Source organism: Aspergillus campestris, assembly GCF_002847485.1.
Source record: "Aspergillus campestris IBT 28561 chromosome Unknown P168scaffold_6, whole genome shotgun sequence".
NCBI lineage: Eukaryota > Fungi > Ascomycota > Eurotiomycetes > Eurotiales > Aspergillaceae > Aspergillus > Aspergillus campestris.
The window spans coordinates 708,177-730,457 of NW_020194341.1; the positions used below are offsets into that span (position 1 = coordinate 708,177).

General features: G+C 49.9%; 7 protein-coding genes and 1 non-coding gene across 8 annotated transcripts; 2 read left to right on the forward strand and 6 right to left on the reverse strand.

Annotated features, from left to right (window-relative positions):
* Window positions 1-2,167: 2,167 nt before the first annotated feature.
* P168DRAFT_318562 (uncharacterized protein) lies at window positions 2,168-3,735 on the reverse strand (the record flags this gene model as incomplete). The annotated part of the gene is made up of 2 exons (XM_024840211.1): window positions 2,168-2,865; window positions 2,949-3,735. The coding sequence occupies 2 exons, from the start codon at window positions 3,733-3,735 to the stop codon at window positions 2,168-2,170; spliced, it is 1,485 nt and encodes a 494-aa protein (XP_024692810.1).
* An 892-nt stretch (window positions 3,736-4,627) lies between these two features.
* Window positions 4,628-5,266, reverse strand: P168DRAFT_281864 (uncharacterized protein; the record flags this gene model as incomplete). Its single annotated transcript, XM_024835955.1, has 1 exon — window positions 4,628-5,266. One exon carries the CDS (start codon window positions 5,264-5,266, stop codon window positions 4,628-4,630), a length of 639 nt encoding a protein of 212 aa, XP_024692811.1.
* A 407-nt stretch (window positions 5,267-5,673) lies between these two features.
* P168DRAFT_154289 (uncharacterized protein) lies at window positions 5,674-6,302 on the forward strand. Its single transcript, XM_024832813.1, has one exon. The coding sequence runs from the start codon at window positions 5,876-5,878 to the stop codon at window positions 6,257-6,259; it is 384 nt and encodes a 127-aa protein (XP_024692812.1). The 5' UTR covers window positions 5,674-5,875; the 3' UTR covers window positions 6,260-6,302.
* A 1,023-nt stretch (window positions 6,303-7,325) lies between these two features.
* On the forward strand, window positions 7,326-8,898 carry P168DRAFT_297132 (aminoglycoside phosphotransferase family protein; the record flags this gene model as incomplete). The annotated part of the gene is made up of 6 exons (XM_024838154.1): window positions 7,326-7,365; window positions 7,492-7,608; window positions 7,677-7,810; window positions 7,894-8,281; window positions 8,344-8,714; window positions 8,815-8,898. 6 exons carry the CDS (start codon window positions 7,326-7,328, stop codon window positions 8,896-8,898), a joined length of 1,134 nt encoding a protein of 377 aa, XP_024692813.1.
* Window positions 8,899-9,625: 727 nt separating this feature from the next.
* On the reverse strand, window positions 9,626-11,451 carry P168DRAFT_290310 (uncharacterized protein). The gene has a single exon (XM_024837179.1). The coding sequence runs from the start codon at window positions 11,097-11,099 to the stop codon at window positions 9,963-9,965; it is 1,137 nt and encodes a 378-aa protein (XP_024692814.1). The 5' UTR covers window positions 11,100-11,451; the 3' UTR covers window positions 9,626-9,962.
* Window positions 11,452-13,201: 1,750 nt separating this feature from the next.
* P168DRAFT_t101 lies at window positions 13,202-13,273 on the reverse strand. The gene has a single exon. It is a non-coding gene; the product is annotated as a tRNA-Arg (tRNA).
* A 1,057-nt stretch (window positions 13,274-14,330) lies between these two features.
* nut2 (mediator complex subunit NUT2) lies at window positions 14,331-15,198 on the reverse strand. Its single transcript, XM_024837180.1, has 3 exons — window positions 15,164-15,198; window positions 15,014-15,110; window positions 14,331-14,961 (listed from the first exon to the last, which is right to left on the reverse strand). Exons 1-3 carry the CDS (start codon window positions 15,192-15,194, stop codon window positions 14,625-14,627), a joined length of 465 nt encoding a protein of 154 aa, XP_024692815.1. The 5' UTR covers window positions 15,195-15,198; the 3' UTR covers window positions 14,331-14,624.
* A 274-nt stretch (window positions 15,199-15,472) lies between these two features.
* Window positions 15,473-21,441, reverse strand: P168DRAFT_318567 (putative NF-X1 finger and helicase domain protein; the record flags this gene model as incomplete). Its single annotated transcript, XM_024840212.1, has 3 exons — window positions 15,473-17,031; window positions 17,092-21,353; window positions 21,416-21,441. 3 exons carry the CDS (start codon window positions 21,439-21,441, stop codon window positions 15,473-15,475), a joined length of 5,847 nt encoding a protein of 1,948 aa, XP_024692816.1.
* Between the last annotated feature and the right edge of the window lie 840 nt (window positions 21,442-22,281).

Below are 22,281 nucleotides of genomic sequence, written 5' to 3' on the forward strand. Positions count from 1 at the left end.
TTATTGAGTTGTTTTATTGTATATTCAATATAATTCTATAGTCAATATAACCCTACCATCTCTATTTCCTCTACTTTGCTCTACAGAGTACAGAGTACAGAGTGGTACCATATTATTCACCGAGTCTCTATATATACCTAATCAGAGGGATAGTCTATAATCCAGTGAATACCAGTCAGTGTATTTCATATAGAAGAGTGAATATAATCAACCACAGCCAGCAGACTTGCAATCTTTTCCGCGCAAATTATAACTTATATTTGGTTCTTCTTCCAATTCTGTAACTTATTATGACTTGATTATAGTTCTTATATTGCCAACATCATCAAAATCATCATTACTTGACTTCTATCAGGTTTTCACTACTTACGGTATATATGCTATATACTAGTCTTTCTAAGGTTATGACTTATAACTTATGGTTTAAAATTTCTCTCATATATACCTTTGAAGAATTGTCTACATAAATGTGCATACAAGGAAGCCATCGTCTGGAGTAAAAAGCTTCGCTACGACCCTCAGAACTAGAAACCTGACGCAGCTATATCTATCCACCGAGTATTTCAAATCACGGATTATACATGCCAGCAAGCAAGGTACAGACATGATAAGATACAGTACTTACAGCCCTTCTAAGGAGAGAAGAGTTCCTGCCGCTATTTCATACTTCTTGCTCGATTGCTCTTCCCGTTTATGAGAATCCCATGCCACCCCAACATGCCCATGAGTCGAAGTTGAGGGTCAGTAGAAGATATTCTAGGTATCTATCTACTCGAATGGACTTCAAGTCCGTAACCAGACGTTCAAAAGAGTTATGGCGGAAATACCTCCTCCTTAACAATAACAACACCACTAACCCCAACAACAACGGCGGCAGCAACAAATCTAAGTTATCTACCTGCTTCTTTTATATCTTGTTTGCTAGATAGTTCTGAACCCATTAAATTGGCATTACAGTGTTTTGTCTAGCAAGATAGTTAGCTACATATAAGATTGATACAGCTGCTAATCATTCATTTCTATAGGGACAGAGGACTATCGCGTCGTTTGGCTATCCATAATGCCACAGCGGCAGTGTCGGCGGCAGATGCCGAGGACTACATCATGGTGTTGCTTAGGTGGTTTAGAAAACACTGGCATCCATGTATATATATGGGCCCTATGGGACTTTGTCTCAGCAGGCGGAACGAAATTGCAGACCACCGACAATATGTATACAACTCCATACCATGAAACATACATATCCTTGGGCAACGCGCAGGAAGACATGACCACTGCAAACGGCGCTCCTGGTCCTCGCTCGCGGCGTCGACCACATCGACCAGATTGCCCGCCAGCTCAGAGACGAGGGGATCGAGGACGCCACCGGGGCCGACGTCCGCTCGCGACTGCTGCTCCTAGCCGAGGTCCTCCCTTGACTTATGAGACGCTTTTCTGGATTACGAGAGGCCCAAAGCCCTCGAGGCACTCCTCGCGCGCATTCTGATGGTGGTCGAGGCGGGATGGGATCCCAGAAACAGTGACATATCCAAGGATAATGCAACCCTTTCTCGCTCTCTCTCTCTATGACCAGTACATAGAGTACAACTATTGAGAATACCGTCGCTATATTGGCACTACTAAGGAGTAGTGACAGACATACTGGGTTGAACTGGGGGCTCGAGCAGCCGACAAAGCCATCTGCCGTAGATTTGGCCACTTTCGTGGTTGAACACTTCTGGTAGGCCTGATCTTCTTTTTCCCTTTTTACGGTGTGGATAAGAAAGTCAGTTCACAAAATTTGGCTGACATCAAGAGTAGACCACTTATATTTTGATTGATTCATTGAAGGATGGGCTGTGGTAAGACGATGGTCAGTTATTAGTTACGCGGGACATGTAGATATCACAGAAAAGTCACTGCAGACTTTGAAAGAAGATTTCTGGGGTAGTGAATGCAACCAGTCAAAGTCCTGATCTACAAGTTCTTCTTTCATACAGATTTATCTTGATCTCCCATGTAATTCGAATTGTTTCATTGCTTGAAGAACCATTGAAAACCATCATTCATTGACCGCTTCACGGCCCTCCACAACTTCCCGTATTCTCCAGACACACGCCATGCTGTGCATAAGTCCAGCCCAAGAAGCGAGAGACAGCAATGGTTACTTGACAGCAAAACTAAACTATCACTTATGCACTCCCTCACGAATCCTATGCTCCATCCGAATCTGCTGCAACGAAACAGGCCGGATTACAGGAACTAAAAACTTCAGATGATGGATTGCATCACCCTGAGACTCAGCAACACCAGCATCCAGCAACTCCCCAACAATAATAGCTCCATGCCCACACTGCTTCAGCGCTACGGCTTCCCAAGCCTTGACCACAGGAGGTCGCAGGGTGAACTCCCACGTTCCTCTCCAGGTGAGTACAGCAGGCTGCTCGGCCCCGATCAGCTGGTATCTAAAAAGCATAGCCAGTCCCTCTCGCCCATTCCATATCTCCATGGATCTCAGCTTTGGCATTCGTAGGGCTACTCCTGCCGCTGTCTGGAGCAAGTTGTCGAGCTTAAGCGGGCTCGCATTGGGCGTGAGCAGTCGTGAAGTCAGTGCGACGGAGGTCAAGCGCGGCCACTTCCAAGACAGCTCGCAAGCATTGAGGAAATAGCTCGCATCTACAGTGAATGATGCCGAGAGGTGCTCGAGCTGGAGACTGAGTTTGGCGACTGCTCGGCTGACTTCTGCGTTGGGGACTCGAATAAGCGAGCAATTGTCTCCGAGAAGTCTGAAAAAAGGTCGCGCGTACTGTCTGTTGGAGTTTTCGAAGAGCGTGAGTCTTTGTAGGTTGGTGCTTGTGGTGAGTGAGTCAAAAAGGATTCGAAAGTCTGCATTGGAGATGAGTTAGTGATAAGCAATGTACATAGATGGTAGTAGATATAGAATGATAGACCGATGTAGGAGCACTCACATAGATCTACCCAATTCTGCTCAATATCATACCACTGCCGCCAAGGCTCGTAGTGGATCTCCTGGAGGTTTGGAAAACGGGCAAACATATGTGCTAGTGCAGTTGGCTTCCACCGTCGGCGGGTCTGTTGGCGTAGAAGGACTCCTGTTACGGCTGGGACTAATGGCAGTTGCCCCCACCACTCGTTTTGCTGCTCGCCGTTGGAAAATGCGTCTGCACCCATGAGTTCGTCGAAGACTTTGAGGACGGCACACGTGGATGGAGTGGAAATTGGTTTCCCGGCAATCCAGCCATGTGTGTAGTTACTGGGGCCGGCTAGTATTGACTGTTGCTTATGCTGTGTGCATAGATCCAGATCACGCTCATCAGGTGGGATAGGGATATCGGGTCTAAAAGTCAGATATTTGAACCAGTGGTCTGCGTCGCTGGGAGAGTGAACACTGATATCAAGCAACAGGTTGCCATTTGGTTCCCACGTGCTGAGAGTTGAGAACAGGTTCTGCAATGCTGTGGTGAGCAGGGTATTGTCTGCGTTGCTGAGCCCTATACCGCCTACATGGTGAGGCGTACACTTGGTGCAATCATATTCTTGGAGTTCCAAGCAGAGCCATATGTAGTGTACAAGAGATTGATTACGTTGAGTCATTGAGCCAAATTCAGCGAGGCACGATGTTGTGAGCTTGATGCGGGCAAAATTGCGCGGCTCGATCATCGCCTGCCACTCCGGTGATACTACGGCAAGGCCAGCCACGCGACAACCTGTCTGCAGGACGGCTTCCAGAATCATGTTCCGGAGCTCTGCGGGCAGGTAGAGCCAGGATGACTTGTTGGGTTTTGACGATGACATTGGGGTTAGTTTTGTGTTGTGGTTGATGGGAGGGAAGATGGTCGTTGGAGGTATACGCCGGAGAGTGCTGGAATGGAGGAGAGAGGGCCAGGTAAGTTTTGAAAAGCATGATGTGTAGAATGGTAATCTAGATGTCGTCACTCTTTGCGGAATGGCTATTCCATGACATTTCATGACATAAAGGTGTGATAATGTCGGCTGATAGTAGGGCTGGTGCGGGATGACGGACATGGTATAGATTTGATAATTTACTTTGATGCCAGCTCTAGTTAGTTTGACACTTAAAAAATATATCAGCTATCTGCCTCTCCATGTGTAGTAATTCCAACGGTTCTATGAAATATCTGGATGGTGTCTATAGAGTAGTGTAGGTGATGTATAGGGCCCTATAGAATAGCTGTATAGATCTATGGAGCAACGTCTAGAGTCTTTAGAGTGAGTTTATAGTGACTGTCCCGTTACAATACCTAAATTCAATATTTCCATACCAGCTCTGCTAATCATTGGCTTCTTAGACCAGCTCTACTCCTACCATGATATCGAAGACAAAGATGCAGCTTTAGCTTCATCTAGCTCTTTTCGTCTATACCCTATATCAACCATTTCTTATAAGAAATTGATACATACGACCATAGGGTGTGGAGAACAGGGCTTCCCGTCCGCTCAGCCGTACTTAAGCCACACGCCGGCCGGTTAGTAGTATGGTGGGTGACCACATGCGAATCCCGGCTGTTGTATGTTTTTCTTCTTTTTTTTTATATATTCTCGATTGATATGAGTTTCTAGTATCTGCTTTTTGATTATTGGGTGTAGCGTCCGATTACTATCATCATCACGGCCCACAATACACCCCCTCGTCCATCTCATCCATATCCTCCCACGAATTCCTCATCTCGTCCCCATCGCCCATCATCTTCCAGAGATCCCACAGTGCCCGGGGCGAACATTTCATCCACCCCGGGAAACTGTCATACTGGTCTAATATTGGCCACGCCTCGAGCACCTTCACAAACCGCGTTGTTTCGTGGACGTGCTGGGGTCCCTCCGCCTCCAGGGCCTCCACTGATGCATCCAGCAGCGTGAGCAGGGACTCCTCGTCGATGACAATGCACATTCGATCCGAATTGAAGAGGTCGCGTCGGCCCTGTCCTTCTACAGAGGCCTCGAAGTGATCCCGGACTGACTCCATAGACGCTCCCGCATCTTCAATGACGGTGGGCTGGTATTTGGCCCAAGTGCCCTGGTAGATGGCGGGGTCTACCCCGGGAGACTTCTCGCTCTCGCTGTAGGAGGCGCACTCGGAAAAGAGCGACTTCTTGATGCAGGCGTCGAGGTAGCGGAGGATGGTGGGGAATGCGGCGTCCGCCTGCGCGGAGAAGGTGGTGCGGTAGATGGTGTATCCCCAGTGCGGCTCGGTTTGGAGTCTATTATGCAACTCCGCGGTGGATCCGGGCGGCGGTGTGAATCTCATCTTGGGTATAATGAGGGAAGGGGAGAAGGTAAGGACTGAAATAGGAGGGAGGAATAGGTGGGAGAAGAGCTATAATAGTCAGTTGGCTTGTCTCACTCCTCACACTGCCTTCTTTTGATTGATTCGCCTATCGCATTTTCTTGCCCCCCAGAAACAACTAGTGCGTAATAGACATATAGTGATGCGTACGTATACAGTGACAGATCCCAACACTTTAACTTGATAGTACGCTCAATAAAGATGTATAAAAGAGTTGACAAGTCTTGAGAACTTAAACTGAGTATCAGGGATTAGGGCTTCGTACTGGCAAACATATCATGTGACTAAGTGAAAGTCACCTGGTTGATTTCCTCTTCCCTTCTTCTTCCTCCTCCCCACTAAGTTCTCTCTTCATACCATCGAATAGCATCGTTTTCTCCCTCACTGGCTTGTTGTACTGAATATAAGGTTACTTACAAAGCACAAGTGTCTTGATCTTGAGATCTTTTTTAGCCGAGTGGTAATTATATCCACTCGTCTTTTGTACCACTTTATTTCTGAGCTCTTGAGCCTCGACCAGTCTTGCTCTCAACACCTCAGCACTAACTACAACCACTGGTAACCTTCGATATGGATCTGCCTCAGAAACTCCCTCTAAGCATGGTCCTGCGTCGAGTGGCCGACCACCTCCACGATCACCACAACGACCTCACTGTGGCGCTCTCCACTAGCCATGTCACGTACGAAGAAGCTCTATCAGCAGCTATAGAGTGTGCGCGTGAGCTTCCTGACCGCATCCTTCTACCCACCACCAACCCAGCTCGACGAGAAGCTTTACGAATCCAGGCTATTGAAAATAAACGTTTGTTAGATGATGCCATTCTCTTACCAGGTCGTCTAACTTCTACCACGGGCAAACTAAATCCAGAAGATTGCCCAAAATCTCCCTCCCCAGGCAGTCGTGCCATACTCAATGATAACCTCTGGGATGAGATTGATTCACCGCCGCACTGAATATAGGGTTACTTACGAAGCACAAAAGTGTTATGATATCTTTTGCAGCCGAGTGGTAATTCTTTTCGCATCCTATATTCTCGACCTACATGATTTGCGCATGGGGCGTTTCAGCCGCTCTTGTCGGCAACGCCACAAAAACAGCTGTTGATTGGGAACCAAATATCCCCGAATGCCAACTCAAAGGAATTGAAAAGCTCTGCCATACCGGCTCTAGCAGCACGATCATCACGAAAGGCATCCAGAACTGATGAAAACGATCAGAACCTCAATAATATTGATAAACTTTGAAGCTATGAAAAGTTGCGGCCAGTTGCAATATTGCAAGAAATGTGGAGATTCAAGACAATGATGTTATGTGAGAGAACACCACAAGTCAGCAGACGTGGCTTATTGGGTGTCTCACTTCCACAAGCTCCTGGACGAAACGTTCTAAACACACTTATCTGATCCTATCCACAGCGATGACCAAACCCTGTCTTACCAACTTAATATTTAGTGTGATCTCTCGCGTCGCCGGTGGACAAAAAAGCCCTCCCGAATACTCATTCGGGCATTATCTTATGTTGGGGATATCAGTCAGGTTAAGCCCTCCCAAAATGATTTCCACAATTTTGGTGCAGTGGTTGATATCCTATCTTTCTACATTATATCAAGTTCAAGAGCCAGTGCCCATATCTTTACCCTAGTAATACGAAGAAAAGAACAACAATAAATTACTCAAATAATCCATATAAATAATCCAAGATAATAATATTAGTATAAAGTACAAGAGCAGGGCCAGACGCACTCGCCTGGTCGGAGTGATTGGCTGGGTGGCTGGGCCAGCATGCCTAGGTTGAGTAAACCCGCGTCCGAATCCGATCCCAACCTCCAAAAGAGATAGTAACAGCACTCTGTCTAATTGACTCCCAACAGATATGTACAAAAATCTGCCAATGCCCTGGAAGCTATCTCTAGCAGCAAGCTTCCAAAGGGGACTCCCTAATTGACGATCGCAGGGCGCGAGTTTCTTCTCTTTGTTGCGTTCAAGCGGTGAACAGTCAAGTCCTCACTCTCCAAAATTATGCATGGAAAGGCCCAGTGGAACCTGTACTTGCGTTCTGGTATGTCCAAAATGATCAAATAGCTGACTAGTGTATTAGATGAGAGCATCCTCGAGGAGGATTTATACAAATACATCAGGCACCGATGGCTGTGAGCGTCGCTTCTAATTTACATAGAACCATTAGTTCACCGGTGTTCAATTAGATTCAACGAGCAAAGAGAGCTCTCCAAGCGCTATGTGAGGTTCAATCTACAGCATCTTCTAGACGTCGCTGTCAATGTCTGCGAGGGAGCTCGCCACTGTATGTCCAAGCACCCACGCTCCCACGCTCCCTTCAGAAAATGATATTCACCAGCATCATAATCAAAGGTACCAAAGTCCTCAAATGCTCCGAGGGCTTGCGCAACAAGGAATTTATCTTGATAATGGATAACGGAGCGGAGGTCTTTGCAAAACTCCCTAATCCAAATGCGGGGCCTGCTCGGTTCACTACTGCTTCTGAGGTTGCTACGCTCGAGCTTCTATGATAGATTCATTGCCTTTTTTCTGCCTTTTTTAGATATGTAGAGTTACTCATAACGGCAAGCTACGCAATGTGTTTAAGGTCCCTGTTTCTCGGGTCCTCGCATGGTCCTCCGATGCAACGAACAATCCCGTTGGAGCGGAGTATATCATTACAGAGAAGGCTCGTGGGACTAGGCTTGGCTCTGTGTGGGGAGAGTGGCCGCGCGAAGCGAAACTAAAGCTGGTTGCGCAGATTGTCGATGTGGAGAATAGGTTGGCTGCTATACCGTTTCCGAAGCACGGCTGTATCTATTTCAAGGATGATTTGCGCGCGTTGACTGGGAGATGCGAAGATATTGGTGTCGACACTTCCGGTGCTGGACTGCTCGGTCGCTTTGCTATCGGGCCTCTTACCTCTGCGGAGCTTTGGGAGGGTAGTAGAGAAGGAATGATATTAGATTGTGGTCCCTGTAAGTCAGCTAGCTGTCTTATGTATGATTTCCGATGTCCCGTTGTTGACAATTCTGTGCAGGGCTAGACCCAAGTGAATACACGCAAGCACTAGGGCGGAACGAAATTGCATGGATCCAGTCCCACGCTCGCCCTCGAATGAACTACTACCGGTCCAGTGAAGACCACGAGCTTCCCAGCGACGGCATTGCGCTTCTCACTCAATACATGAATGCGGCGCCTTACCTGGTCCCCCAGGCGACTGACGAAGCAGCGACGTTCAAAGTCCTCTGGCACCCTGATCTCCATCTCGACAATGTGTTCGTCGATCCTGCAACCTGCGAGATCACTTGCATTGTGGACTGGCAGTCTGCGTGCGTGGCGCCTCTATTCTACCAGTCCGATATACCCAGGATGTTCCAACATGCTGGACCCGTCCGCGAAGGCTGGATTGTACCAGAGCGGCCCGCGGACTTCGACTCTTTGAGCGAAATAGAGAAAAGGATCGTTGACGATGACTTGGAGAGTGAGACTATACATAAGTACTATGAAGCTCAGGTTTACAAACGCGCACCTCGTCACTGGGCAGTTCTTAGCCAGTCAACAGTTCGAGGTTTACAAAATCCGGTCTGGCTAGTGAGTAGGATGTGGGAAAATAAAGATGCCTTTTTTTGTCGCCAGTCGCTCATATCGCTCGCTGATCAGTGGGATGAGATTTTTCCAAGCGGGCAGCGACTCCCCTGTCCGATTTAGTTCACGGACGAAGAGCGTGAGCTTCACTCCCGAGAGTAGAAAAACATGGATGTAATTGGGCACATGCTTGCATTTCATTTCTTGCTTGTACGGTTTTTTTTTTTTTTTTTTTTTTTTTTTTTTTTTTTTTTTTGGCTTTTGGGGGAAGGGGGTGTCTTCCAACCACTACCTAGTCCTTTCAGCCGGCTGCAAATCGGCGGCATAAGTTAGTCCCCTGATAGATGGAGGAAAGATTGTGTCTGTGCATACGTAAGTATCTGCTATATCATGTCTAGTTTAGGCTGATAAATAAACTAAATTCCTTTACTGTGTGAAGATTTCTGCAGTTCTTTGCTTTAATAGTGGAAAGGAGCAATTGATAGCTAGTTGATGCGAAATCTCGAGAGAGGTATTGCGTTAGATAAGGCAGGATTGAAGAGAGAAGAGAGAAAAGAGAAAAGAAGAGGATGGAGAGAGGGGGTGTATATAGACTGAGTATATAGATACATTAGACAGTATCAAGATTATGAAAGCTAGTAAGTAAATATGGTAAGACTTGTTAATTACCAGATATCTATTTACATGTATTGTCTTACTTGTCGTTCATTCATTCAAGTATTTATTATTATTTGGTTATATTTATGTAGTAGTATGTAGTTGATATTACGTCCTGCGGCACACTCCACCAACAGTTGATCACCATGTACCATATCTATATAGGTATATAGTTCTCTTGTATCTTCCGATGTGCCTGTGAGATGGGCATCTGTCTCGCTCGACCTGTAGGTGTCCCTGACAGGACTGTATGGAACGGGGTGGAGTATCACTGCCGCTGGATCACTGATGTACATGACATGTTCGTGGCTCGTGACTCGTAGGAGTATGCATAAAGCGGAAGGAAAAGAACAAACAAACGGGTATGGGTATTGCAAGGAAATCAGAAAGAGCAAAAAGAAAAGAGCAAAAAAATCAAGCAGGACTCTCACTCGAGTCCTTCGATGGCATGCACTTCTGCTCACCGAGTGGATAGGCGTAGTCAATCGGATTCAGACCGCATGGGTAGGTGGGATGGTCCGTCCGGGTCTGGCTACTGTTGCTCTCTGAGCGGGAGCGTTCGGAAAGACCGCTCTCGTGGTCGTTCGTGGTGGTGCTGTGCTCGAAGATGGCGATGGACATGTCGTCCGGGTCCATCCAGGGGTGGGAGCGACGGCGGGTGGTGGGGGCCGCGTGGGTCATGTCGGAGGTGACGCGCGTGGCGTCGACGAAGTCGGGGAAGTCGCAGGGGTGCTGGGTGATGGATTCGGCTTTCCAGATGCGGCTGCGGACGAGGATGACGAGCTTGCCGAGGACGGCAAACTCGAGCTTGAGCTTGACGCTGTAGACGACGCCCTTGATCATGGTCTCCATGATGTATTGGTTTTTGAACTCGACGGCCAGCAGGGCGACGTCCATGGCGATGATGATGAAGTTGATGATGACGAGCTGGTACATGATCTTGCGCTTGCTTTTGTCCGGGTCGAACCGCAGCATGCGCGTGGTCTCCCAGATGTAGAGGCCCGAGAGAATGAACTCCTGGATGCAGAAGCCGGTCATTTGGATCTTCTCCATGATGTTGTAGCCGGTGGTGTAGTGGTAGCGCCCAGGGTCCGGGGCCATGTTGGTGCCGTAGGTGAGGACAGTGGTGGGGAAGTGGAGGATGATGGCGTCGATGATGATCATGGCGAGGACGGGGCGGAGAATGCGCCGGGTGGGCATAACCAGGTGCAGACGAGAGTACAGGACGACGGACTGGCCGGTGACCATGCACCACCAGCCGATGGTGAGGAGGGTGACGGGGAGCCAGACCTGAGATTCGATGAGTTTGAAAAACTTGAGGAGGAAGCCGACTGAGTAGGGCAAGAGGCCGAGCGAGGACGTGACGAGGAGACTCCAGAAGTAGAGGCCGCGATATTGGCTGAAGGTGACGAAGACGAGGATGATCAGTTCCATGGCGTTGTACCAAGTGATGCCGGCCATCGTCGCGATGGCGATCTTCATGCCGAGCTCTTCGCCATCGTAGCCCCCGGTAATGCCGTTGCCGGGGGCATTATTAGTCGCGTTGGCCATGACGGGTTAAGCGACGCGATCTTGAGCGGATGGGGGGAAGGGATTCATGGTTATCGCGGGAGGTGTTAGTTGTAGTGGCCGTCGAAATGTTGCGATATGTCGGTATATAGCTGTTGTGGTGTGGTTGATAGTGTAGTAGTGTAATTTTTAGTATGGTATAGTAGTGGTGGTCGTATATGGCATAGTGGTAATTATAGGGGGGTGGAGTATTGGAGTATTGGAGAATTGGAGAGTGAACAGCGTGGAGTGGGATAGATCGATAGACTCGGTGAGGATCAGGAGTATTAAGAGGAATCGGAAGGGAAGATCAAAGTGGATGACGGAGAGAGGAGAAGAGAAGAGAGAGAAGAGAAGTGAAAGAAGTGAGAAAGAAAGAGAGAAAGAAAGAGAGAAAAGAAAAGAGGCTGTGAAGAGAGTTGGGGCGGAAATCCTGGAGAAGCAAAAGTCACGAAAAGGATCAACGAGTCAGAATTCGGGCCAGGATGATAATACTAATAAGAATTCTAATTATAATGATTTCATCCGGGATTTATTAATATCATTGCCCAGATTAATCCTGTCTAACGGAGTTCGTCATTACTGATCTTGATATTTATCTTTCTAATTCAAATTAATTAATATAATTTCCATCCTCGCTTCTCATCTGAGATCCAACAAAGAATCCAAATCTGACACAGACCAAGGAGAATACGATCCACCGACGTTGGATTGCCGGGTAGGACAAGTATCGTCCTTTGTCCAAATCTATAATTACCTCGATAGACTTGAATCAATCGAATTATAAAACGCCCCTAGACTGTATCAGGAGCGGTTCCTGTCCGCCATCAACCCATGAACCATGGGAAGTCTGAGTTCTTTTCCCAACTGCCCCTGCTGTGTCAAAGGGGAGAGGATTCAAAATATAAAGGAAGATCCTCTCCCTCCCCTCTTTGAACTTGCCAGTTCCCTGCTGGGCTAAACGCAGACCCACCCAGAACACAAACACGGTTCACTACGGAGCCAGTCGCAGGTCGCGCCTCCACTTTCGTCTCTCTCTCGGCCGTCCCCACGAGAAAAATATAAAAACTTTCCGGGGTTTTCCTGGGGATTTGCCAACTGCAGGTCACTCCAGCAATCCAGGTTTCTGGTTGGTTGGTGTCCCACTGTTGGTCAACTGAGGGGACACTGGTCCATGGAGGTGGGAGATACGGTGAACTCGTCCATTTTCTGACTTGCCAGAACTCGTATGACAGTCGGGTCGCTCCGCCGAGGAAGAAAATGTCGCACCAGTTCGTAGTTACTCTGGCATATGATGTCGAGAATGGGGCAAAAAGAAGAACACCTAAAATGACATGAACTAACACAAAACACATAACATGAATCAATAAATAAAAAGGAAAAAAGAAAGAAAAGTCCCGCGGGGCACACGGGGCAACCCCCCGAGGGGAACAGGAAACAGAGACAGATGACTTCATCGTCATCTCTTATTAGGCTGAGCCCGCTGGCTGGGCTGCGGCTGTGAGGCTGCCGAGATGCTGGCAGACCAGGGTTGAGGCCTGAGCCGACGAACCAAACCGACAGACAGACAGGCATTGCTGCCTGCCTTGAAGGATTTCATGTTAGTCCCGATTGAGATAGATCGGGACTAAATCACCCAGCGGAGAAACCGGCTGACAGACTGGCCCTGCTGGCAGTGACTGGTCGAGTGTCGGATCTCATTGCCCGCCCGACCGCACCAAGGAATTAGTCTGCATGGGGAGTTGGTCCGTTCAGTCCACGATGGTGGTGTGGTGACGGCAACGAAGTGGATGGACTGGGGAGATGATTGGAGAGATAGATCGGGGAAGTTGTCGAGTCGTCGAGTCTGGGCTGCAGTAAGGAGGCTGGCGATGGGATATATTTTGGGATCGAGACGATTGGGAATCCTTGCTTGAAAAGAGCCTCACTGAGTATCACTGACCTGTCACTGATACAGCTTCCCCTCTGTCAAGGGGGAATCTTTGTTTGATTGCACATTTCTATTTCAACCAGACCTAATATCAATCTCAACAACCAGAGACAAAAATAAATGATAATAAAAATATCACAGCTAGATCAAAATTGAAAAAAATGAAAAAAAATATTGACCGACGCAGGGATCGAACCTGCAATCTCTTGATTCGTAGTCAAGCGCCTTGCCATTGGGCCAGCCGGCCTAGATTGATGGAAAGGCTCTCCGCTATGCTAATCAGATTCCCACCCAGGCAACAAGAAGTGTATTCAGCACGGATTCAGCACGGATGCTGCACGAAATCCACCAAATAAGGGTATTATTATATCTTCCATATAATCCTGAAGGATTGATTCATTGTCATTACGTTTTAATCAAGTAATTGGCAAGTTTATGATCTTCTAACCCTCTCTAAATCTCCATAAACTATGCAAATAGTGATACTCGCACTATTTAGGACCCCCATCTCCTAGCTGTTTTGAAGATCAAGATGGTCCCCAAAGATCGACATCCCTTACATGACATCAAGCCTACACGTGCACACCTCCTTGACTATCCAATATCCAAGTATCCACACGTGTTCCTCACCCCCGCCCGAAGGATGCAACGGATTTGTCTCTTGGTTTGGTTGGAATCAACACCAGTCTGAATTAGGGAATGGTTGGAGTCCAAGACCACTCCGATGGATTTCTTTAATTAATTCATGATCCAATCTCCCCCTATTCTTTCTCGTCCCGAAGTGTTCCTGAGCAGTACGGTAGCATATGGTATGATTGCACCGCAGCAGGCTCCAAATCCTGACAATGAAATGGTGGTATTTTGCACCGCCCACGGGGTGAACTGAACTGAACCGGGTGTGACAGGCAGACTAAAGTAGACAGGCTGTGTGATTGCTGGACGGGTGACAGATGCAGCAGCGGTGAATCCGTCGGTTCTTTATTGGGTGAGATGCCCCTCAGCCTTCCTCTCTAGCCTTACCTCTTGACTATCATGCTTATGGGGCGGGTCGGGAGGTAAAAAAGCTCTGGAGATGGAGACAGGTTGTGATGGATGTGCACGGGCTTCTAGCGGTAAACGTTTCCGAGGTCTTGTTCATCTGTCACATTCTTGGGGGTTTATTCCTTGTGATTGTGTTGTTCTTCTTGTCGGGTCTTGATGGATAGACTTCTTGTGTTAGAACAAGGACTTTGTAAAGCTGACGAGAGAAAAAAAAAATACTACACAAAGATAATAAAAGAATGAAAAGGAAAATTCCTATTTGACCCAGACGCCCATGTCAATGCTAATGCCATCCAATGTCTCCTCAGGGCCCCCCACCAAAACCCTGTCATTTGCTTATCCCACGCCAAAATATATATCACCAATACCCACATAGCACATAGTAGTCGTCCCTCGTAAACTCCTGGCCCCCAATGATATCCTCTCATTAAGAGGGGTTGAAAAAAAGAAAAAAAAACGGAAACGAATCGAAAGGAAACAAAAAGAATCAAAAAATCTACACCGTACCTCCAGTAGACCAGACAAAATCAAAAGTTGCAGACCGTCCAGTGGGTGAATTACTGGGTCTCCCCTCCCGTCGCCGTAATCACCCGGTCAACCTCCCCACGACACTCCGGCATCGCACTGCGCATCTCCCGCGCCAGCACATCTCGAAATCCCCGGAACGCCTCCTGCTTCCCCTTCAGGTCCTGATTGCCGCGCTGGACGAGCTCGACGAACTCGCGCGTGTAGATGTCTGGGTTGCGTGCTGCGTCCACGTAGTCGATGATCTCTGGCGGTAATTGGATCGTGCTGACGGGGGGGTCTGTTGAGGATGCTTCTTGATCTGTATGCTGCTGGTTGTTCTCGCGCGTGTCGTTGGAGAGGGTGGAGAGGGCGACGGTGAGGTTTTTGCTGGTTGAGTGAGTATGAATAAAGGGTGGATCGGGGAGGAAATGAGAGGTACATTTTCCGGACGAGTTCTTGTTGGGTTTCTGGGCCTAGGTAGCCGTGGACGGCGGATTGGATCTCGAAGAGGTGTTGGATGATGTCTTTGAGCTCGGCTGCACGGGACGTCAGTATGACATGGATAGCTGATAGAGTGGTGATGACGGACTGTCTACTGTATTCAATGTGACGGGCGCCATTTTGCTGTAGGGTGGAACGACACTGATAATTATGATGATGATGGTGATGGCGATAAGACGATGTTGGAGTGGTGATGGCGGTGACGAAGGCGGAGTAGAGAGGCACTTTGCTCCTACTCATCGTTCCTTCCATCAATCTACAGTATACTCCGTACTTGCTACCTACATAGATCTAATCAAATAAAGTCTCATGATTTTTACCCAAACAATGTACGCAAGGGATGTTCAAGGGTCACTAATAACTAACAGTTATCCAAGCAAGACATCGTCCGCTAGAATCATGCCAACTGCAGCCTTCCCAAGTTCTCTTCCAAATCCATGGCACGCGTCACCCCGGTGGCAGTTTGATGGTGCTGGCCACCCACGGGCGATCCACATTCAGGGCATCTGGACAGTTGCATGGCGCCTCCGCATTCCCCAATAGTGAAGGGGTGGCCATTCTCGCAGTAATACCAATGTCCAGTACCTAAGAACTCCCGAGCCATGGCCTTCACGATCGCGACGCGTTCCTCGCTGGTGATCGGGGCGTAGAAAGTCCCTGTGCAGAGCATCTGTTCCGTGCCTTCAATTTCGCCGTCGAGCCCGCGCGCTTGATTGGGATATCGCTCGCACAGCAGCTTGGCCGCATCGAGGGCCGCTTTCCCTTCTTGGAGAAGGTTCTCAGACTGACCGGGCTCGGTGCTGGCCTGTCGCTCTAGAGCGCACAGTTGAGCCTGGTACAGATTCCCCTCGACTTGCTGCAGCACTCGGCGCGTACTGGTGGCCATCCCTATCAAGGACTGGCACTGCTGACGGTTTGCGTGCAAGTTGACTTCCAGTGTGCTCTGTATGTTTTGGGCTCGCTTATGCAGCGAGAAGAAGTCTCCCAGGAGGGCGGTGTCCAAGCGAATCAACAGCGACAGTGCTTGGATGCTGCCTTTTGTCTGAAGTACGCTTTCGTCCATGGGTAATTGCCCGGTGGTTCGTTTTCGCCGACGTGCATCCTCCACGCGGCTCCACACCTGGGTAAACGGTTGCTCCTCCATATCCACCTTCTTGTAGTATGCCACAACCTGGCCCCTCAGCTGGTTCATATCCTGCCACCTTGTGCTGCCGCACTTTCTGAAATGACTGTTGATGAGCCCGACTTGATGGTCAGGAGGTCCCTGGATCTTGATCGTCATCTCTTTCCGGAAAACTCGGGCCACGAGCCCCAGTTCCCGATTTTGGAGGTCTGCGATCAGCTGCGGCAGCTTCTCGGCCATTGGCACATATGCTTGGTTCAGATACAAGATGAACTTCTTTGTGGATTCATCTAGCAGTACACGCCTTACCAGTCTCCCGTAGCGGGCGATACTTCTCAATGAGCCTCGGCAGGTAGCGCACGTCTGGACTCTATCATCACTGGAGAATGGCGCTGACGACGATGCAATGGCAACGGGCGTTCCCATCTCGTTCATAACATAGTGCTTTCCAAGATCCATCTGCCCATCCATGCTCTCCACGGTGAGAAAATGGCCACACGGAGGAAAGATGCAAGGGCTCTCGTCAAGACCGATCTCCCGATAGGTAAGGCCCAGAATGAAATCAACGGCATTGTCGGCAATCTCGTCGGTTGCGCAGGTCTGGCAATACTTCTTACTGGGACAGACTTCCCCGCACAGCGACGGGCACCGGTGGCCACAGGAAAGGACCTTGTCACAGCGGAGGGAGCACGGTGTATGGTCGCACGGAGCGGCGCAGGGCATGGTGCAGGCGCTATGAGGACAGGCCGACAGACACGTGGGCACCGCACACGGGGCGCATGGCTCCGAGCATTTTCGCGGACACCTGGAGTGGCCGCACTGGACTGCGCAGTCTGCCATACATGGTTGGCATGGCTTTGTATCGTGGCAGGGAGAATTGCAGGCGTGGGTACATGTGGTATACGGCCGGCCACACTTTTCGGTACATTTCCCATGGTTAACTTGGACATCCTCGGCCCCATGGACCGTGCACTGCCAGCACTCTCGCTTGCAGGTATGGCCACAGGGCAGAATGCCGCGGCATTGCTGAGAGCACTTGTATTCGCGATTCGTCACGTCGATGTGGCATGCAACGGTCACCTCGTGGTCGCAATGGCGGACTTGCTTCTTGACAGGCATTGGGCACTTTACTGTGCTGAGATCTTGAGCCTGCCAGCAAGGGAGAGTGGCCATCAAATGCCCGCAGGGCAGCACTCTTTCGGCGTCATACACTTCGATCGGGCATCTCTTGGGGCACGGATCCCCACATGGCTTGGGGCACGCGTGGGTGCATCCTTTCAAAGGCCGTGGACAGGTCTCGAGGCAATAGACCGCCTGGTGGAGCAGTTCAGAGTGGCATTTCTGCTTACACGGGTGGCCACACTGCAAGCGCTTTCCACACAAAAGGTCGCAGCCTCCTTCGGGCGAGAACTGCGTAAAGTGCTCTGGCTCGAATACCGCGATGGGCGAGTCCGGATGACGCGGGCATTGCAAGTCCAGAGTCGGCCCGAAATTGCCCCCGTTGTCGAGGATATCCAGCACCTGGGCCCACATTCCAATGCCTCTTGAGGTCTCGGAGTTGCCGATGATGTACATGCCGTGTCGTGCGCGGGAGAGCAGGACGTTGATTCTGTTTGGCGTACGGAGGAACCCGCACCGGTTCTGGTTGTTGCTTCGGACTAGGGAGATGACCACCACTTTGGCTTCCTCGCCCTGGAAGTTATCAATGGTGGCGACTCTCAAAGCTTGGAGGACGGTCGACCTGGTAAATGTTGCGCTTGTTGGTGCCTCTTCCTTGTTGGCTGTGTCCTCGTCTTCGAATCCCGCTTTGTCGAGGTCTTCCTGGTCGCGTTCCCCAAGCGCGATGGTAAAACACTGGGACAGTCTCCGTCGCATCCGATGTAGCTGGCCTAGGTACGGCGTCAAGACCGCAATGTCGCCGCTACGGTAGGCTCCCTGGCGGAGAAGGTGGTTGACCAGGGCCAATGTAAGATCTATCTCGTAGTCATTCCAGTGGGACGTGCTGGCCGCCTCGTCACCGGAGGCTTTGCCCTCAAGCCGCCGATGGTCGAGCCAATACAGCCTTTTCCGCATCCCCGTGACCTCGGGATATTCGCCGACAGAGGGTGCGTCTTGCAGCCGCGGATACAGCGTATCCCGAACCAACTGTGCGATTGACGGGTGCATGCGGCGCTGCGTCTCCAGCGTGAAGAACGGGATTCTCCCACCACTGTTGTCGTCCGGATGGACTAGCCTTTCGAATAACGATATGTCTAGAGAGTACTGTTGGCCGACGTTACTCTCGCGAGAGAGCGCGTAATTTTGGATCTGTGGCCGGAGCTGCTGATGATCTCCGATTAAGATGACGTGCTCCACGGACGGTAGCAGCGAGGTAAGCATGTGAGCTTCTAGGACCTCGCCTGCCTCTTCGCATAAGATAACTTTGGACTGTAGTCGGCGGAGCATTTTCAGGTTCCGGGCTAGGCCGGTTGTCGTGACCCCGATGACATGGGCGTCGCGAAGACACCGGAGGTTGACCTCGTCTTTGATATCGTCGTACGCACGCTTGGTCTCTAGATGTTCGGATAAGATTGCGTTCGCCTCAGCATGGAGAATTTCCCAATTTCTTTTGCTCCAATGGCCGTGGAGAATCATGCGTTCTCTTGCTGTCATCTCGTCGACGTGCACATCCTTCAACTCGTTCAAGCTGCGAGGCTTGCCCTTGCTTGCTTTGCCAGAATGCAACCACGAGTCTATGGTCTTATGTGATCCGCGCTTCGAAGCTCGTTGGAAGCCATCCTGATCTATTCCACACAGCTGGCGGAAATGTTGTGGATCGCGATCAGCGATGTAATTTTTTAAGCTGGAAGAAGTCTCCAACAGGAGGGCATCAAAGTCTTGTTCATGCTTATCGAACTCTGTTTGCAGGTCGTACCGCTCCCGTTTCTCAATTCTCGTCAAGTCGACGTCTCGCGAGACCTCTCGGAGATTCTTTGACTGCAAGATTTCGGATTTCGACTGCGAGCCAATGCGGATAACCTGGTTTGTGATCTTGCTTTCCAGGACATCCTCCAGCAGCTGGTCGAGCGCATGGTTGGTATAGCAGACACATATGATCGGCCCGAACTGGCGTATCTTGGTCCTGTTAGCTAGGAGGACTTTGATCAGCGCAACACCGGTGTAACTCTTTCCCGTGCCTGGCGGGCCTTGGATCAGCCCGACACGCCGCTGCAGCGTGTGGACCAGGGCTTTGGCCTGTCCCGCATCGAGCGTGGAGTGCTGCTGTAGTCTCTCCAAGTCAACCGGCTGCGACGGCCGCACCTCAAGAGTTGACCTATCGTCCATGAGACATTTCAGGTTGAAGCTGAACCCAGGCCTGCTGGCATATGCCGGTGGAGGCACATCAACGTTGTTAGCGGTATCTCCCGCGTCAGCGACCAGGATTTCCGGCATCGGGAGATTCGAATCAACCTTCATATTCTGGAGCGCCAGCAAAGTCGGCTGAAACGACGGCAGAAGCACGCCCGGGAATTCCACGAGCGAGATTGCCCCCCTGCGATCGTTGGCACCGTGGCAGCCCATGACACTGAGCCTATTCTCCTCCGTTGGCTCGGCCAGCTCGACGATAATTGACGCAACATTCTCATCTTCCCAGAGCGACGATTTTAGCTGCGTGGGCTGCTGCCGCTGTTCTCCATCCGGTCTCAACGGCCTCGGCCGGTCTGGCCCTGCCACCGTGCAGAAAATAGCGAATCCAGGCGACCGGACCAGACACACTAACGCGCTCGTCTGGAGTCGCTTCGAAGCCTCCCACCAGTCCCGCCGTTGGGCCTTGCTCTTCCCGCGGACGTTCAGCGGCTGTGGGAAGTCGAGCAGCACGCGTAGACCCGCAAAGCGGTCCAAACCCAGACGTTTGATCGTGGCTTCTTTGTACACGTGCGTTCTCGTCTGGTTTTTATTATTCTTCTTACCACGAGAATCAACCGTGCTTGGCTGCAACTCGGCATGGATTGCGTCCCTCAACTGGCCCACCGTGTCTTCTCTGAGCAACCGAAAGTGTCTGTCCAAAAGCCCAGCAATCCCGCCTTCGTGCCACTGCCGTGGATCCTTAACGGGGAGGTACTCTGTCCGCGAGCTCAGTATCTCCTGGAAGGTGGGCAGGATTTTCACATTGCAGATATCCATGTGGTCATTGTTGTGGCGCCCGCCGGGGGGGTCTTTCTTCACGATAAACGCTGCTGCAGCGCTGCTGCAGCTATTTTTCTGCGTGGGTTGCACAGAAATGTCCGATACGAGCTCGAACCGCCGCAGCAGTCTGTCCAGGAGCGTTTGTGCTTGCGGCGACGGCGACACAGCGGTCTTGCACAGCGTCTGGTATCGCACGGCAATCTGCTTCAGCGGCTCTTGCACAAACGCTGTAGAGTTCTTCTCCACGATATGCCAGAAGACTGACAACGCGGCGTCGATACAAGCCCCTACAGGATCGGGGTCAGGACCGGAGCCAGAATCAGCATCAGTCTCTCCCTCACCCTCACGGACCAACAGCTGAACCACATCCGCCAGGAACTCCAAAAAGGGCACCGCGCGGCGGCCGGCAACCCCAAACAGGAAATTGTAGATAGTGACAACAGCCTGCTCGAGGACCAACGAGGCAAGCACGTCTGCGTGCGTGACGACCGCGAGGAACGGGGCTACCTCGTTGGTGTAGATGGCCACTTTTGTGGCGTCGTTGTTGTTGTCGTTTATGAAAGGGATGTCGTTGTTGTAGTCTCGCTCAACGAGCGAGTGAATCTGACGCAGGCCGGCTTCGGTAGATAGGCTGCGGATGACTTCCTGCTGGGTGTTGGGGTCGATGGAGATGAGCCTGAGGGCTGTCTGGAAGAAGTGTTTGAGGCTGTGGGGTTTGTAGTGGGGACGTGCGTTCTGCTGCAGGTGACGTTTCCAGGTGAGTAAGTCATTTGTGTTGTTGTTGTAGTTGTTGTAGTTGCTGTAGTTGTTGTAGTTGTTGTAGTTGTTGTAGTTGTTGTTGTTGTTGTTGTTGTAGTTGTTGTTGTAGTTGTTGCTGCTGTTGTGGTTTCTTGGAGCGCGAGTGCCCTGGGGGGCTTGCTGAACGTGGCTGAATTTGCAGTTCTTCTTAAATTTGCAGTGGCCGTGGCGGGCGTACGCGTAGCATACCCTGTTGCTTTTGTTAGTATTGTGGTATATGTGATATGGCATTTTCTTTTGGGGAGGTTGTACTGTTTGGGTTTGGATCTGGGATCCATGGTGTGTGTTGTTGGAGATAGGCTGGGAGATGGAGGTGGGGCCTATGTTTATGTTCATTGGGAGGGACTGCTGGCTGTTAAGAGCGTTCCTTTCTTCCTTTTACTGAAAGAAGAGAAGTGGTAGTCAATATAACACTCCCTAGTGAATGTTGTAGTAGTCCGATCTAGCGAATGATAGCAGAATTGAGTGTACCAGTGTCAATTTGAGTAGTAGTAGTAGTAGCATACTACAAGTAAAAACAAACCCAGCCAACACAATTGGACTTATTTACCCATTTATATGATTAATTTCTAATACTGATACTGATATCTTCAGAAATCTAAAAACGCCTCACTCTCCTACCTCCCTACCTAAGCGCCGCCTTTGCTAGGCTGTGCATACCTACACCAGACTAATGAACAAGGATAGTATTCCCTTCCTGTGCATAGTGGCACAGGTAGTCTGCCTATCTTCTAATCTATTGGGAGGGGTTTCGAGTTTATGTTGTCTGTCTGTCTGGGTGGGTGGCTAGATGGTTGGGCTAGGTTGGGCTTTGCCGCAGTTGGCAGTGATGGCGCAGGTTGTGGTTGCTGCTTGGTGTGCGGGCTTTGGCTGAGATTTATTGTTTGATTTTCTTCTTCTGGTTTTTCTCTTGTTTTATATGTATCTTGCTTTGGAAAAAAAAAAAAAAAAAAAAAAGAGAGAGAGAGAGAGAGCTCTTATTATTTTCTCATCTTTCGGTTGAATTCGTGGTTTGGTGAGGGGGGTTGTTTAGTATTGGCTTGTGGATGATTATGACTAACACTACTAGCAGTATCAATAGTAGATTTGAATGTTCTTTATATGATATAGCACCGATT